This window comes from Budorcas taxicolor, chromosome 5, assembly GCF_023091745.1.
Source record: "Budorcas taxicolor isolate Tak-1 chromosome 5, Takin1.1, whole genome shotgun sequence".
NCBI lineage: Eukaryota > Metazoa > Chordata > Mammalia > Artiodactyla > Bovidae > Budorcas > Budorcas taxicolor.
In genome coordinates this window covers 157,550,552-157,567,682 of record NC_068914.1, presented here as the reverse complement: position 1 = coordinate 157,567,682, position 17,131 = coordinate 157,550,552, and the positions used below count along the sequence as shown (strand labels likewise).

Below are 17,131 nucleotides of genomic sequence, written 5' to 3'. Positions count from 1 at the left end.
CGTCCTTTGAAAAACAAGTAGTGAGGTGGTGGTTAGGTCTCCAGGCTCCTGGCAGTCTGGGTTTGGGTGCTTTAAACAACTGAAATCTCTCAGTTCTGGAGGTTGGGGTGGCCTAAGGTCAAGGGGCCCCTCTACCTAACTCGGTCAGCTGTCTTCTCACTGTGACCTCATGTGATGGATGAGAGCGGTTTCTGGGGGGTCTCTTAAAAGGGCTCTAATCCCATTCATGGGGGCCCCACCCTCATGACCTAGTCACCTCCCAAAGGCCCCACCAACCAACCTCTCACTGAGGGTTAGGATTTCAGCGTGAATTGGAGAGAGTATAAATATTGAGGCTGTGGCAGTTCCTGACCTAAAGCTTGATTTCCTAGTAGTTGCTAAGTCGTGTCCAGCATGGACTCCAGCACACCAGGCTCCCTTGTCCTTCATTATCTCCCAGCGTTGGCTCAAATTCACATCCGTTGAGTCGCTGATGCTATCTAACCATCTCATCTGTCGTCCCCTTCTGCCCTCCATCTTTTCCAGCATCAGAACCTTTTGTAGTAAGTTGGCTCTCTGCATCAGGTGGCCAAAGTATTGGGGAGCTTCAGCTTCAACATCAGTCCTTCCAGTGAATATTCAGGACTGATTTCCTTTAGGATTGACGGGTTTGATCTTCTGGCAGTCCAAAGGACTCTCAGGAGTCTTTTCCACCAGGATTCTTCAGCGTTCAGCCGCCTTTATGGTCCCAGCTCTAGTTCCTTTTCAGAGCAGGCCCTGGAGGGACCATTGTGGAGCTGAGGCCCGTCTCTGTCGTGACCGACACTTGGGAACCTGGGTCCTCACGTGAGCCCTGAATCCTGGCTCCAGCACTTAAACCTGGGGGTCTTGGGGAAGGAGTTCCCCCCTGCCTGTCCCCGCATCCTGGGGAGGGGATGATGGGAGACCCTAACTCCCACAGGGCAGCAGGGGATGGTCGTGGGTGCTGTCAGCCAGCACAGGGGTGCCCCCAGTGGGCTTTGGAAGTTAAAACATGAAGGCAGAGACCCTGAAACCCTGGCCAGGGGCCTTCCTGTGCCTCTCAGGTCAAGTGCTCACACCAGGTGGTTCATCAGAGCCTCCCAGGGTAGTGATCGTTCCTGCTCGCTCCCGGTTAGAACTTGGCCTGGAGGTAGGGGCTCCAGCAGGACCCTGTGTCCAAGGCTCTGCCAGCCTCGAAACAGGTGTCAGGAGAGGTCATGGGTCACCCGATTTGGGGTCAAGATGACACCTCCCATGTCTGGGTGAGCTGAGCCAGGGAGGGGTTGCCCCCTGTGTACCCATCCCCTCCCTGATGGGGTGTTTGTCCCTGGGGGGCTGAGCCTGGTATTAGGCCTGGCACCCATTCCGGCTGAGGCCAGTGGAGGACCATGCTTGGGGCCAGAGCAGAGCCAGGCAGTGGGCCAGGCCGACTGTGGGCCTGGGCCCTTCAGGTGTCTGGACTGGGCTTCCCGGATGCGTAGAGGGTGGACGGGACCTCCTCCCCGGGCTGGGGGCGAAGGCTGCACCCATTCTCTGCCCGTGTCTGCCGCTCCACCTTGGGCAGGCCACCTCCTTTCCTGGGAGGGTCGTGAGAGGTGTTAGTCTGCATCCCACGGATGACCCAGCCCGGACACACTCAGCCGGAGGATGAGTCCCTTGCCCTCCCCACGGCCGGGGGTCCCACCCAAGCAAACAGGCCACGGCCAAGAAGTTGAAACACTTTATTTGGTTTATAAAATTCCATGTTCTGAAAGCGAGCTTCGAGCAGGGCTGAAGGTACAGGACGTTGTTTCTAGGGTGGGGGCTCAGCTCAAGAGGAGCACCTCTGGAACTGCTGGTCACCTCCTGGGCTGAGAGCAGACAGGCGGCCTGGTGGCTGTGGGAGCCCAGGGACCCCCACCACCCGGCAGTGCCTGCCCCGCAGCGGCTGCAGTCCTCAGAGGGCGAGGCGTCCTCATTCTGAGAGCCGCCGGCCGCTCCTCCGGCCCTGGTTGTCTTGCCATATGCGGTAGTTGAGCATGGCCGCGAAGGCCAGCCAGGCCAGGTACGGGTACAGTAGGCAGGCAGCCGGCGGGCTCACCTGGCGCCAGGCCATGGCTGTGGCTGCTGCCATGCCGCCGGTCAGCAGGAGATCCACCAAGGCCTGCAGAGATGAGGATGGGGAGGCCTGAGGCACCATGACCCACGGGGTGGTGTGTCCCAGCTGCCCACTAACCACAGCGGCAGAGGGAACTCTCCAGCCACCTCTCTATGACCTGGCCAAGCCCCGCTCCTGTTCTCTGCCTCAGTTTCTTCATCTGTAAAATGGGAACCATCACCCTTGCCCGACTCTGCCACATGGAGGAGTGGACAGCATCAGCTCTAAGGTGGGTTTTCCTGCACCCAAGGCCCCTAAGTCCACGGAGCTTTAGAACCCCACAAGGCTTCCTTCATGGAGGAAAAGCAGCTGAGGGGCACTGGTCTGCTAAGAGCTGCTGTGTTCTCTTTGGCCACACCCTGTGGCACATGAGATCTTAGTTCACCAACCAGGGATCGAACTCAAACCCCCGGCGTTGGAAGTGTGACGTCCTAACCACTGCACTGCCAGGGAAGTCCTAAGATATTTATGTTTATTTGGCTGCGTTTGGCTTAGTTGCAGCATGCAGGATTGGTTCCCTGACCAGGGATCGAACCCAGGGCCCCCTGCATTGGGAGCGTGAAGTCTCCCCGCTAAGAGCTTCTGAATGGACCAGGAGCCATGTGCCTCCCCTGCCCCCCACCTTTAGATCCTGGGCCTGGGGGGCTGGGATATGGTACCCCATGTCCCCCCAGGGAGGGGCCATCTCCAGGGACCAGGGAGACAAACCAAGGCCACACTTACCCAGCCCATTTGTCGAGCGCCGAAGAAGAGGGGAGGCCACGCCCAGTTCAGAGCCAGCTGCCCAGCGTAGAGGCCCAGGGGAACCACTGCCTCCTTTGAGAAGCCCCCCAGCTCTTTCCAGATCAGGTAGGAACCATACCTGAAACAGAGGCTACTGGTCAGGGCACCAACAGGGAAGGGGCCAGGGGCGTCCCTGCAAGGCAGGAAGCCACGCTCACCTCTTAGACCACAGAGTGCTGACTCAGGCATCCCCTGCCACTGACTGCTGTGTGACCTCAAGGAACTTGCTTAACCTCCCTGGGCCCTTGTCTCTCATGGGGTCACTGCAGAGATTCGAGTTAATATCTTGGTGGTGCTAAGGGCAGTACCTGGCTGCCCTTAGGACAGGTGCTCAATAAATAATTGGCATCATCATCAGTGTTGTCAGGAGGGAAGCATGTACAGAAGGCACGCAGCTGAATGGGCCTCAGGGGATTTGGGGCTGGGCCTTAGAAGACAAGGATGAGTTTGCCAGGGTTAGGCCACCAAAATACGTAAAGGTTTAGGCCCATATACGGGCTTCCCTGGTGGCTCAGACGGTAAAGAATCTCCCTGCAAAGCAGGACACCCCGGTTCAACCCCTGGGCTGGGAAGATCTCCTGGAGAAGGGAAAGAAAGAAAGTGAAAGCTTAGTTGTGTCTGACTCTTTGCGACCCCATGGACTGTAGTAACCTACCAGACTCCTCCATCCATGGGATTTTCCAGGCAAGAATACTGGAGTGGGTTGCCATTTCCTTCTCCAGGAGATCTTCCCCAGCCAGGGATCGAACCCGGGTCTCCCACATTGTAGACAGACGCTTTACCGTCTGAGCCACTTCTTGCCTGGAGAACTCCCATGGACAGAGGATCCTGGTGGTCTACAGTCCATGGGGTCGCAAAGAGTCAGACACGACTGAGTGACGAACACTTTCAGGGGCATAGCTGAGACCCTGAGTCAGCCTGAGTTACTGTCAACAGTACCCCAAGGTCTGAGGGGGACTCTGGGGAGGTAAAGCAGAAGAGAACCTGGTCCTGGGGGGCTCCTAGGACCACAAGGGCAGTGATACCACCACTGATAACAATAGCTACTGCTCTCCCTCACAGCTGGTAAAGAATGCGCCTGTGGTGCAGGGGACCCCGGTTTGATTCCCGGGTCAGGAAGATTCCCCTGGAGTAGGGATAGGCTACCCACTCCAGTCTTCTTGGGCTTCCCTTGTGGCTCAGCTGGTAAAGAATCCGCCCGCAATGCGGGAGACCTGGGTTCGATTCCTGGGTTGGGAAGATTCCCCTGGAGAAGGGAAAGGCTACCCACTCTAGTATTCTGGCCTGGAGAATTCCATGGACTGCATAGTCCATTGGGTCGCAAAGAGTCGGACACGACTGAGCAACTTTCATTTCACTTCTTCCACGTTTACACATGCAGGCACCTCTCTGCAAGCATTAGCTCACTCATCCTCATGGTTATGTCATGAGGCGGGCAGGACTGTCACCCCCATCTTACAGGTGTGGAAACTGAGGCACAGAGGGGAGAAGTGCTCAGAGCTCTTGGCAGGCTGTCGGGAGGTGAGTCTGCATTTGAATCCAGCTAGTCTGAGGCCAGAGGCTGAGCTGTCTACTCTGAGAGGTTTGCCGGGTTCCACAAATAGAGAGGTGATGCCAGACTGACGCTCTATCGGAATCTCAATGGGGAGGGGAGGCCTGGAGGCTGGAGCAAGTGAAGGCAGCAACAGTGGCGCCTCTGGACTGGGACGGTGAGGAGAAAGTGGGGCGCAGGAAGAAGAACCGCAGGCCAACAGGCCAGGGCCAGGGGCTGGAAGAGGGTGCAGCCTGGCTGACACTGAGGCAGGCCTCGAGGACCGTCTTACTCCCTTCGGGAGCCTGGGGCATCAGCCCGGTCTCTGCTCTCTTCCCCCTACAGTCCCACTGGGCTGGCACAGAACCTGCGTGTTGGGAACACTGCAGAGGACAGTGGGAAGCTGACCAGTCTCCTGGTCTCTGCTTTCTGCCCCCTGCAGTCCCACTGGGCGGGCACAGAACCTGCGTGTGGGGAACATTGCGGAGGACGGTGGGAACCTGACCAGTCTCCTGGCTGCAAACCCCACTGCAGCCAGCAGAGTGCGCACTCCCTCACCCAGTGCTGCATTTCCTTGAGCACCTCCCAGGTCTGTCCAGGAAGGCCTGTAGGGCCCTGTGTCCTTGGGAGGTCTCTTTTCAAACGAGGGGTCGTGAACCTTAACAAAGGCAAAGCCTGACCCCAGCCGGATGCCCAGCAAATGGCTACTGTGACTGCTGTTGCCGTCACTGCTATTGATCTTGGAAGCATTCGCCCGCCCACGTCAACTTTACACACGGGGCCGGCCTCTCCCTGCAGTTGTAAAAACAGCCAGAGTGCCAGTACGGGGTTGCCACCCCTTCCAGGAGGCCTCAGAGGAAAGCGTTCGGTTGTGCAACCGACAGGCCTCACAGCTTTCTCCACCTTCACTTGCCAAACGGGGCCGGGAAATGGTGCCCACTTCCCCACCGGCACCTAGAGAGTTCACCTCCGGAGGAGACGCTCGGGCCTCGGGCCTGGGCCTCCCCTGCCCCACCTACCCAGCAGGTGGACAGGCCCAGCGCATGCCAGCGCCCACTCCCACCTACCCCATGGCCGAGTAGAGCGTGCCCCAGATGGGGGCCAGAATCCAGCGGGGCGGGTGCCACGGGGGCTTCTGCAGGCTGGCGTACCAGCGGGAACCCTCTCCACGGATGTACTGGGTGCCCAGGAAGCCCCCTAGACTGGGCACCAGTGTGAAGCTCACAGCGGGCACCCAGGGCGGGGCCATTGCGGCTGCAGCTGCTGTTCCGGAAAGTTCTGAAAGAGAAGACAGGGCTGGGGTGAGAGATGGGGAGGCTCCAGAGTGGGGGGTGAGGCCTCCCTGGCGTTTCCTAAGGACCGACTGTGAGCAGACCTTCAGTGGGTCTGTTACCGGCCCCTCATCCCTCGTGGATTGACCAAGCAATCAATGGAACATGCAGGGGGTGCAGAAAAGATGTGCGAGGCTGGGGGGTGCTGAGTTCACCCCACAGCCCGGGCGCCCCAGCCCGAGAGCTCCAGGGAGCACACTTCCACCCAAACTCCTGCCCCCACCCACAAGACTGCCCGAATGGGCAGGAGCCCCCTGGGTGCCCCTGCCCCCTGTCTGCTCCACGTCAGCCCCTGCTCCAGCTGCCAAGCTCTTCTGCTTGCTCACCTTCACCCTTGACCGCGTGTCTCCTGGTAAATGACCCCTCCTCTCTGCCACCTAATTCAAGGCCAATTTGGGTAGCCTCCACCAAGAAGGCCACCCAGCCCTTCCTCCCCAGGTCGAGTGCTGGTCCGGGCTCTCTGAGGCTGTGTCAGTCCACACCTGCACCCAGAGCTCCAGGACTTCCCATTCAGTCACTGTCGTTCAAGTGACAACTGGTATCAGATAGCCTGGCTCGAGTACTCCCTCCCCACCAACGTATTGTGAAAAGTCAAAGTCACTCAGTAGTGTCCGACTTCTCCCTGAAACCCCATGGACTATACAGTCCATAAAATTCTCCAGGCCAGAATACTGGAGTGGGTAGCCTTTCCCTTCTCCAGGGGATCTTTCCTACCCAGTGACCTCCGGCAAATGATGGGACATCAACATCCCAACCTGGGTCCAGCCCAGTGGGGGTATCTCTGTGTACAGGTGTTGCAGCATCAGCCCACAGGTCTGCCCTGCAATTGCCTCCCCTTTCCTGTGTTCAGAGAGGGAAAGCAGCCTGCCTGGGGTCACACAGCACTCTGGGGCTCTGCCCAGGTCAAAAACCTCACTGTTGTGGGTGAGAAGGGACAGAGTTTAAGGCTGGTGAGAGTTAAGGCCCTGAGAGGCTGGCAGGGCTCAGGGCAGGAGTGCCGCTACCACCACCCCAGGGCTGGAGCCTCCCGCACAGGGGCCAAGGGGACTCAGTCTTCAGCAGCCCCCAGGTCTGCACTGAGGACCTACCCGGCACCCAGAGAGCTGAGCTCACTGCGGCCGAGAGTCCAGCCGGCTGGATGCTGGGGGCCAGTGCTGCCTGGAACTGCCATGGGACCCCTAAACCTATCAGCACCCCTAACTGGGCCTCGGTTTCCTCATAACAAAATGAAGGGACCAAGCTCCCGCTCATACACCCTGACTCCAGTTGGAAGGCCCGGGGCGTGTGCAGGAGATAAGAAGCCCCGGAGCAGGACTCGGTTCAGCACACTTGCTGGGTAGGGGCTGGGCACCACGGTGGGCGGAGGAGAAGGGGCCCAGACCTCAGAGTGGGCACCCCAACCTGGGGTCAGAGAGAAGAGGGTGCAGGAAGGACAGGCAGCACTTTGCCCCAGGACACGGGAGGGGAGAGGGGCCGGAGGCACCTGGCAGGTGGGCCGGCAGGTGCAGAGACGAGGCTGTGCCCACCCGCAGGCAGTGGGGAGCCCTCGGGGCACCGGGTGAAGGAGGAAGGCTGACGGGGCAGCAGGGCAGCTGCTGGCCAGGAGATGCAGAAGCGCCCGAGAAGCAGAAGCTAGCTCAGTGCCCAGCCCTGGGGACTGCAAGGGATGGGTCAACCCCCAAGTACAGCTGGGCGGACTCTAATAACATGACAACTGTCCTTAACATTCAGCGCAGAAAGCAGAATATAAAATAGACGACAGAATGATCCCGATTTTAGCAAAAAATAGATAACATGGATACGCATTTTAAAGACGGACCTCCCTGGCAGTCCAGTGCTTAAGACACTGCCTTCCAATGCAAGGGGTGCGAGTTCAGCTTGCTGCAGGGTGTGGCCAACAAAACTTTTTTTAATGTAACAAGCACGTGAAGATGTTAGCAGCCATCATCCCCCTAAAGCGAACACCTCCTGGGAACCGCTGTGAGCCCGGCCTGAGCACCGTCCTTTCTGACCCTGCGAGGGGCCCACACCATCTTACACCACCTGCGCATGGACCCAAGATGCCAAGGGCGGGGGCAGTTGCCCAGGGTCCCTCCACAAGCAGGTAGCTCGGGAGGCTAAGGCCCACGCTCGCCAGCAGGACTTAAGATGCTCTGTTATCGTTTTCCAAAATGTCTATAAGGAGCACACTTTTAAACAGTCGGCCACATGCCACAACTAAAGATCCCACGTGCTGCGACTAACACCCAGCGCAGCTAAATAAATAAATAAATATTACGAAAAAATAAAAGGAACCGTCAGAGGGTGCTAGGCATTCGGCAGATTCCGGCTCCGCCATCCAATGAATGAGTGCTCCGTCCCTGGGCCTCAGTTTTCTCACCTATGGAAGGGGGCCAGTGAGCCCACCCCACCCCCCACCACAATCGCTGCACAGGTGAGTCGTGAGGATAAACACTGCCCGGGGCTGGCTCCTGACAGGTGAACCAGCCCGTGTTTCTGCCCCACCCTCTCCTGCCCAGCCCTCCGGTTTCCAGGGGGCATGGAACTGTTCCTGGGGCAGGGGTGAGGATCTGATCTCACTACAGCACGAGGCCCACCTTTGCCCGGTCCAGGAGAGTACTGGCCCAGTCCTGGCCCCGGGGGACGTGGAGCCCGGGGACCCAGCCTCCACAGTGTCACTTCAGGGGAGCCCAGGCCACCTCAGCTGCTTTCTCGTCTACACCACCGGGCACAGCCCCGCTCGGCCTGTTTAACAAATGTGTTGAAACCACAGTCAAGTGGCAGCCTTTGGGCAACCATAACGAGCTGCGTTCAGGGCCTGAGGGCTCCCCTGGACGGTGACATGGGCTGGGCAGGTGGGACGGCTTCACCCCGCACTGACTCTCACACACAGACAGGGTCACTGAGGCCTAGAGGCCCAGGGGCAGGCTAGGGGATCAGACCCTGAGCCAGGCCAGAGCTCAGGCCTCCGCAGGATGACCGTATAAGCCTTTGCCCAGGACAGTTCCAATGTATGCCCACTTTGTCCCAAATGAGTGCCCCTCTCCAGGAGTGTCCCTTTTACAGATGACCAAGGTTAATGCCACCAGTATAAGACACGTGTCCCGGTTCAGACAGGTGGACACACTCAACGTGGTATTCTTGCCACAAATGCAAACTCTGATCCAGTCATGAGAAACTGTCACAGTCCCGGCTGGAGGAACATTTGACCACATACCTGCCCTGCCCTCTAGCACTCTTGCAAAGGGCCAGGTCACAGAAGGCAAGGGAAGAAGACAGAAGGATGCATCACTGACTAAAGACAAGTAATAGCTAAGCAGAAGGTGGGATCCTGGGCAGATGGTGTCCTGGGCCAACGGATGGCGTTAGCAGCGGTACCAACAGGGTGTGAATTTCCTGGTCCGGGAAGGGAAGCTGGGTGAAGGGTGTGTGGCAACTTTGTACTACCTCTGTAACTTTGCCTAAGTCTAAAATTAGTCCAAAATAAACATTTTTAAAAAGAGTATCCTGCTTTGGACACAAATTTGCATCCCCTCCTACTTGTTTCTCCCTACATTCATCACAGCATCAGTCCCTAACCTCCACCCCTGGCCCCAGACGCCCCACCTGCCACCAAGGCCCCTCAGAGCCTCCTGACCATTTGGTTTTTATTTCCTGTTGCTTGTAATTCACTGAAATGAAAGGCATACACACACAAGAAACCATTTTAAAGTGCACAGTTTGGGGGCAATTTCATACATTTCCAATGTTGTGCAACCGTCTATATTAAGCTCCAAAATATCTCCATCACCCCACCAAGGCCCCAGCACCCATGAGCAGTCCCTCCCCGGTCCTCCTGCCCCCAGCCCCCGGCAACCACCAGGCTGCCTCCTGTGTCTACAGATTTGCCTTTTCTGGACATCGCACCTAGACGGAACCACGCAATTTGTGAACCGTGGGGTCTGGCTTCTCCCACCGAGCGTGTTTTTGAGGTTTATGAACATCGTGGCCTGTGTCCATACTTCTCCCCAAGGTGTCGTGGGCAGGTGTCACTGGTCACAGCTCCCAGCCGGTGCCCAGGCTCCCAGCCGGTCCCCAGCATGCCAGCTGATGGGGCTGGAGAGCCCATCACCCTGGCCACTTGCTGGGCAGAACAAGCAGAGGCCCGGGAAGGGGTGCTGGCTCTCCCAAGGCCGCGGTGACGGAGCACGGCCTGAACTCCACTTCTGCCCACCTGTTGATCTATGCACCACTGGACCAAGGGGATTAATGGGTCTGCCCAGCCCCGAGGTCAGAAAACAGGAAGCTCAGATGCCCATGTGGAGACAGTCCAGACAGGGAGCTTCCTGAGGCCTCATGGGGACGGCCAGGATCTTGAATAACCTGATTAGGGGAGCCACCAGGCTGAGTCATGCTGGGCTGGGCAGGGCTGGGCGGGGCAGCTGGCCCAGGCAGGCCTGAGAGGGATCCACTCTGTGATGGGGTTGTAGTTCAGTTGCTCAGTCCTGTCCAACTCTCTGCGACCCCATGGCCTGCAGCACGCCAGGCCTTCCGGTCCTTCACCAACTCGTGGAGTTTGCTCAAACTCATGTCCATTGAGTCAGTGATGCCATCCAACCATCTCATCCTCTGTCTCCCTCTTCTCCTCCTGCCCTGAATCTTTCCCAGCCTCAGGTCTTTTCCAGTGAGTTAGCTCTTTGCATCAGGTGGCCCAAGTATTAGGGTTAGGGACCACCAGTGGTCAGGAAGGGGCTCAGGCAGAGGGGCAAAGCCACCCACCTGTCCTTTATTTGCTTCCATCAGACAGTGACTCAGAGCCCAAACTTTGGCTCCGTCTCCAACTTTCTTGGTGAACTCAGGCCAAAGCGCCACTTTGGGCCTCAGTTTCCCCTGACACCAGGTGGGTACCACCGGACCTGCCTGCTTCATGGGGTCATGGGGAGGCTCAAGTGAGGGCCAGGCAAGCGAGGGGATGGGAGGGTCAGGGTCGGGGGCCATGCGTCCCTCCAGGAGAAGACCCAGCCTCATGGCGCAGACCCAAGGCTGAGAAAATGTCAGCCAGTCACCCAACACTCGGGGTGAAAATGCTAAAAGGCCTCACCCTTGAGGCCTGAGGCCACTGAAACCACGACCTAGAAAGGCAAAGCAGAGCGCTCAGGCGCTGGGGTCAGGAGAAGGCTCTTGGCCTCCGGGAGTGAGCAGGGTGGGGAGGAGCTTGGCGGAGGCCCAGGCTGGGCTCACACTGGGTCAGCATTGCTCCACCCAGCTTCACAGAAGCCACCGGGGAGGGGCCAGCCGCCTCTCAGCTCGGGCCCTGAGTCCCACACAGTCTCGGCCTCCATGGTGCACACCACTCTCCAGATGAGGAAACCAAAGCTTGGGCGTCACAGAAGTTTCCAGATCTGGGTGACCTTGAAGCCCACACCACCCCTCCAGGCCCTGATCTGGGAGCCTGCTGGCCGTAGCTCTGGGTCTTACGGCCAGTCACGGCGAGGGCTGGGTCACCTCCCCTCCACCAGCCTCCTCCTCCAGCCTGACAAGGCCTGCTCCAAAAGCCTGCCAGGTCCAGGGCTGTGGGGTGAGCCCTCAAGCTCCTCCCACCCCACCTCAGCCACTCCACCCTCTGCCTGCACGCCAGAAGATTCTCTCGGGGCCAACAGCCTCACTGCCTCCAGCCTCAGGGCAGCGTCCCAGCCCCCAAGAGGCGTCAGGTCCTGACTGGGCCCGTGGGCAGCAGTTTCAGGATGAGTCCTCCCGGCCCCCCTGGGGCGAGACCCGGGGTCTCCGGCCCCAGTGATGCTTCACTTCTGGGCTCTGTGGCCCCGTCTGTGAAGTGAGGGTCGAGCCAGTGGGCCTCTGGAGGAGCCCTCTGCTCTCTGAGGCCAGAGACAGAAGGGGACAGAAACTGCTGCCCAGAAACGGGCAGAGTTCTGCCGTTTCTCTGCTCCCCACCCCCAGGCTGTACCCTCCCGGGCCTTATCTTTCCTGCAAGCCACCACTGATGGTCCCAGGGACTTGTTTTAAGACTCTCCCCCCACCTCTTCTTTTTTTAATGACTCACAACTAATCCTCCTCATGATGAGCTCTGTTCATCTTTTTCATTATGAAAATATCCAATGTAACAGACCAGACAGTTCTACAAGATTCTGCCTGTGGCTGGAAACCTGGCCAGTGTGGGATGGGGGTGGCGGGGGCTGGGGGTGACAAAAGGGAATCTGCTTTATGGAGAATGACTAATTTTTTAAGACAGAGTGCATACACAGACATTGCCACCACAATCAAAAATAAGCCACAGGAAATGCAAATGAGAGACAGATTCAAAAATGAAACCGGGAAAAACCAAAAGTATAGGCAGCAGAAAGTAGGCTCTCCCCCGGGCAGCGCCCCCCACCCCTCCTCTCCCCAGCGCCCCACAGTCGGTGGCTTCTGGTTTCTGCCAGATCCAGCCGGATACCATTCAGTCATGGGCGGGTGGGCAGGCACGTGTGTGTACACGCATACACACAGAGACACACTCTGCAGGCAGAGAAAGTGGCCTCTGGGCTTGCACTGTGGTGGCGGCAGGCCTCTGCCATCGGACCAGGAGAGCATCTGAGCCCCAGCTGCCCTGCTCTGAGCCCCTGGGCCGGGTCCTGGCTGAGCATGTCAGGCCCCCCTCTGTTCAAAGGCCCCCTTGGGCACCTAGGATTCCCACTGAGCCCCTCTCTGGGGGTGCTGAGCACCTGTCTCCCTGCTCTCCGAAGAGGCTGGTCGCCTCCCCTCCCTTCCTCCCCAGCACCTTTCCCAACCCAGAGCTACCGGGCAGGAGCGGACCCTGCCTCCTGCTGCCCTGTGTGGGGTCCCCACACGTCACAGAGATATGGGGGCCCGTGACCCGGTGTGCCAGGCACCTTGGGCCATGCTTCTCGTCCGCAGCCTCCTCCCTGGACATGACCCTTTTGGAACAGCCTCGACCCCATATCCTCAGGGAAGGCTAGAGCCCTGGTCCTCCTGCCATTCACTCTGGAGCACGTGGCCAGTACCAGGGACCATCATATTTCACCAGGCCAGCGGAGAGACTCCCAGCCCAGGCCAGGCCCCGGGGCCTTTGCCAGGCTGCTCCGGCGCTCAGCAGTGTGTCCATAGCTGGAACCCCTGCTGTGAGCAGACAGGGCAGAACAACCCCCAAGGAAGAACCAGGCATGGCTCTCTTGACACAAGAGAAACCATTTTAGGACTGACCTGTTTCATGATCTAAGCCTGGCTGGGGTGCTTTGCCCTTGAACAGATCCCGGTAATAATCTTAAGGGAATGAATGAACAAACAGGCAAGAGAAGTAACAACTGCAAAGATAATAAGTCAGTTGTGAAGACTCTCAGTTGTTTCCATGGTGAAAGTTGGCCTGAAACACTTTTTTTTTTTTTTTTGGCTGTTTTGCAGAATTTCATCCCCACACTCGCAATCCCCACTCCCAGCCAACAGATCGACTGGAACCTAAGGAACAAGAAGTTGACTTTTGCTGATCCCTTGTGGTTTCAATCAACAGAAGCTTGGACATTGCTGAGCTTTGTCCCAATTCTATGAATTCTATGAATTCACCTCCACTCAAGCCCCTTTATGAATATGCATGGATGCTTAGCTGCCTGCAATACAGGAGACCTGGGTTTGATCCCTGGGTCAGGAAGAGCTCCTGGAGAAGGGAATGGCTACTCATTACAGTATTATTCTTGCCTGGAGGATTCCAGGGACAGAGGAGCCTGGCGGGCTACAGTCCATGGGGTGGCAAAGAGTCGGAGATGACTTGAGTGACTAACACACACAGTTTTGCTGTAGGAGGAGATGCTGCTTTGGGAAAGCTGCAAGACGCTCTCCTTAGTTGTTGCAAGTAAGAAATCCTTCCTTTTCCCCATCTTTGCTTGGTTGTGCCTTTTGGCTGGCCACCCACCAGGAGGCAAATCCAGTCATCGGGAACACCAGGACCCCTGCCACCAGGGCTCCCAGCTCCCAGCTCTTTTGCAGGAGGGGCAGCTCACAGCTGGGGGGTCCTGCCCCCACCAGGGGCGCAGGCTACAGTCCACCTGCACACCTGAGCACTGGACACAGGGACCTAGGCACCCGGTTCTAAGGCTCTGCGGGTCTTCTGGCTTTGAGCAAATGACTTCCCCTCTTCGGCCTGAGTTTCCTCCGATAGAAGTGGGGTGTCTCAAGTGGATCAGGAGCACGAGGGCTCCCTGGCGTTTTGTGATCTTCAAGTGCCTGGCTCTGCCACTCCCGCCCTCTGCGGGACTCCCCGGCTCAGCTAGGGGATGGGCGGGAAGCAGGGGTGTCTGGCCCCAGGCGGGGTGCGGGAGGGCCGCGTTGCCCAAGGCCCTCCTCCCGCGCCCCTCATCTCTCCAGGATCCCGAAGCGCAGGAACGCGAGCGCGGAGGCCAGGACTGGGGTCCCTGCCCCCCCGGCCGTCCCTCCGGCCGATCCGGGTCAGAGTGCTGCCCCGTGGCCTCCTGCCGCAGCCTTCCCTCGGACCCCGCGCCAGCTGGCGGGCGATGTCGGGGGTCGTTCCCCGCCGGAGCCCCCCTCCCGCCACCCCCTCGGCGCCCCGTCCCCACTCACCAGCGACGAGGACTCGGCTCCGGGAAGGGCACTGAGCGGCGGGAGGTAGCGGCCCTTCCCGGGGCCCGCCCGGCCCCGCCCGCCGGGCCCCGCCCGGCTTGGCTGGAAGCCCGGGCCGCGCCGCCCACAGCCCCGCGGGTCCGGGCACTCCCGCCTCCGGCCGCCGCCTCCCCGGGCGCCCTCAGCCCCGCAGGTCACCGCGCTTCAGCCTCCGGCCTCTGCCTCCTCCGGGCGCGGGCACGAGCAGGTCTCCCGGCCGCTGCTCCTTCCCCCGGTGGCCGCCGCGCCGCGCAGACTCAGCCGGCGCTGCAGGCAAGTCCCTTCTCTTGAGCCTCATTTTTCCCGTCTGTAAAATGGGGCGATAGAGGCAACCAATCTCAGAGAAGGGAACTGCAGTCGCCTCATGGCAGAACCTTAAACAGCTTCCTACACAGCCGCCCTGGGCCCCCATCTCTGGAGGAGCACCCCAGTTCCTTTAGCTATGGCCCCAGGACAGGAGGCAGAGCTGCCCTCTGAGTCTGGGCTTAGCTGCCTTGTGGCTGGCTCGCTCAGCCTCCATCCGCTCATCTGTAAAATGGGCCCAGCGGGGTGGGACTGGGGATGCCAGGTGGTAATACAGGAGACCACAGACGCTGGACATTCAGTGGGCATCACAGCCCAGAGGTGGCCTCCAGTTTGCCAGGGTCACTCTGATGAGAGCATGTCCAGGTCCGGACCTTGCGCACCTCACCTCTTCATCTGCTGGTGCTGCTTAATGACTACAGCCCCAGGCCTGTCCTGGCCCCCTTGGGGAACTTGGCCTGGCAGGGCCCCCAAGATGGCCGAAGCACAATTGCCCACAATGGACACTTGAGGCAGGGAAGTGGGGGACAAGGTGAACTATGCCTGCTTCCCCAGGGCTGGGATCTGGTTTTCCTACGCCCTGGCATTTCTGCCTTTATGGGCAGCCTTTGACTGTGTTGATCTAAAGACAAGGATGAAAAAAGGATAACATTCTTCTCATCTTTTTCTTCTGATTTTAAAAGAAATTACATTTTCCTGGATCCCTCAAAGTACTGGGGCCAAGGCATTCCGGCTGTTGTTTCTAATGAAGTGGATCTGGCCACGCCTCCCAGCAAGCCCTGGCCCTCTTCCTGTAAGGAGGTGCCCAGTGGCTTGCCCCGGAAGCCCTGTGGGGGAGGCATCGCAGCTTTCCTCCCGCCCAGCCCTGCCTGCATGCAGGGCTCCAGGCCCATGGGGGAGCCTCCTGGTAGGCAGAGATGTCTACTCCCAAACGCTTGCTGCACAGCAGGGCCGGGGGTGGGAGGGCAGAAGAAACATACCCGGCCCCTCCTTTTTTATAGAGGAGACCCTACATTGCAGAGGGCCAGTGGCTGTCCAAGGGAGTCACACGTGGGTCCAGATGAGATGTGGGTGCCCTTCCCGTGCCGGAAAGCCTCCCATTAAATTCACCTCCCTCTGTCCAATCCCAGAGACCGCACCTGAGCCCGGTCTGCTGTCCTCCATAGCCGGCCCCCGGCTCCTCTCTTGCCCCTTCCACGCCCCCACCCCAACCCCAGCTCAGGATCCTCTGCGGCGCCCACTGCCTTAGGGTCCAGTCCAAGCCTTTTACCTGACGCTCAAGGCCCCGACTACCTGACTCTGTCCCACCTGCATGCCTGTGCACACGTCCCCTCATCCTGGGCAACTCGACGTGTCCAAGACTGACGGCTCCAACACAAGCAAAGCCCAGTCAGTCCGGGAAGGAGGCATGGAAAACACCCTCCCAAACCCCAGAGAATGCTCAGAGAGGTGACAGGGTCACCCTGTTGCCAGTCGGTTAGGGCCCGCATTCTTAACCACTGTGTCATTCGGCTTCTCAATTCTAAGTGTGATTCAGATGCAGTTATTTCCCTCTGTTTTGTCTGTGTGTTTACTTTCTTACATGAGTAATTCATATTTAAAAGAGCTGGAAAATACAGACAAAAGGAAAAAATAAAGTCATCTACTCTCCCGAAAAGCAAAGGAGAAAAGGAAAGATATAAGCATCTGAATGCAGAGTTCCAGAGAATAGCAAGAAGAGATAAGAAAGCCTTCTTCAGCGACCAATGCAAAGAAATAGAGGAAAACAACAGAATGGGAAAGACTAGAGATCTCTTCAAGAAAATTAGAGATACCAAGGGAACATTTCATGCAAAGATGGGCTTGATAAAGGACAGAAATGGTATGGACCTAACAGAAGCAGAAGATATTAAGAAGACGTGGCAAGAATAAACAGAAGAACTGTACAAAAAAGATCTTCATGACCCAGATAATCATGATGATGTGATCACTAATCTAGAGCCAGACATCCTGGAATGTGAAGTCAAGTGGGCCTTAGAAAGCATCACTATGAACAAAGCTAGTGGAGGTGATGGAATTCCAGTTGAGCTGTTTCAGATCCTGAAAGATGATGCTGTGAAAGTGTTGCACTCAATATGCCAGCAAATTTGGAAAACTCAGCAGTGGCCACAGGACTGGAAAAGGTCAGTTTTCATTCCAATTCCAAAGAAAGGCAATGCAAAGGAATGCTCAATCTACCGCACAATTGCACTCATCTCACATGCTAGTAAAGTAATGCTCAAAATTCTCCAAGCCAGGCTTCAGCAATACATGAACCATGAACTCCCTGATGTTCAAGCTGGTTTTAGAAAAGGCAGAGGAACCAGAGATCAAATTGCCAGCATCCTCTGGATCATGGAAAAAGCAAGAGAGTTCCAGAAAAACATCTATTTCTGCTTTATTGACTATGCCAAAGCCTTT

The 17,131-nt window shown here is 57.9% G+C and overlaps 1 protein-coding gene across 1 annotated transcript; it reads right to left on the bottom strand.

Moving 5' to 3' along the window:
* Positions 1-1,713: 1,713 nt before the first annotated feature.
* Positions 1,714-14,377, bottom strand: TSPO (translocator protein). Its single transcript, XM_052640953.1, has 4 exons — positions 14,351-14,377; positions 5,519-5,729; positions 2,861-2,999; positions 1,714-2,143 (listed from the first exon to the last, which is right to left on the bottom strand). The coding sequence occupies exons 2-4, from the start codon at positions 5,698-5,700 to the stop codon at positions 1,955-1,957; spliced, it is 510 nt and encodes a 169-aa protein (XP_052496913.1). The 5' UTR covers positions 5,701-5,729; positions 14,351-14,377; the 3' UTR covers positions 1,714-1,954.
* Between the last annotated feature and the right edge of the window lie 2,754 nt (positions 14,378-17,131).

What these genes read in the sequence shown, in the direction of transcription:
- TSPO (XM_052640953.1), bottom strand. Translation starts at nt 5,700, where the DNA reads ATGGCCCCGCCCTGGGTGCCCGCTGTGAGCTTCACACTGGTGCCCAGT. An exon ending in ACGCTCTACTCGGCCATGGG is followed by an intron (nt 3,000 to 5,518) that starts GTAGGTGGGAGT and finishes CCTCTGTTTCAG; the next exon opens with GTATGGTTCCTACCTGATCT. An exon ending in GCGCTCGACAAATGGGCTGG is followed by an intron (nt 2,144 to 2,860) that starts GTAAGTGTGGCC and finishes TCATCTCTGCAG; the next exon opens with GCCTTGGTGGATCTCCTGCT.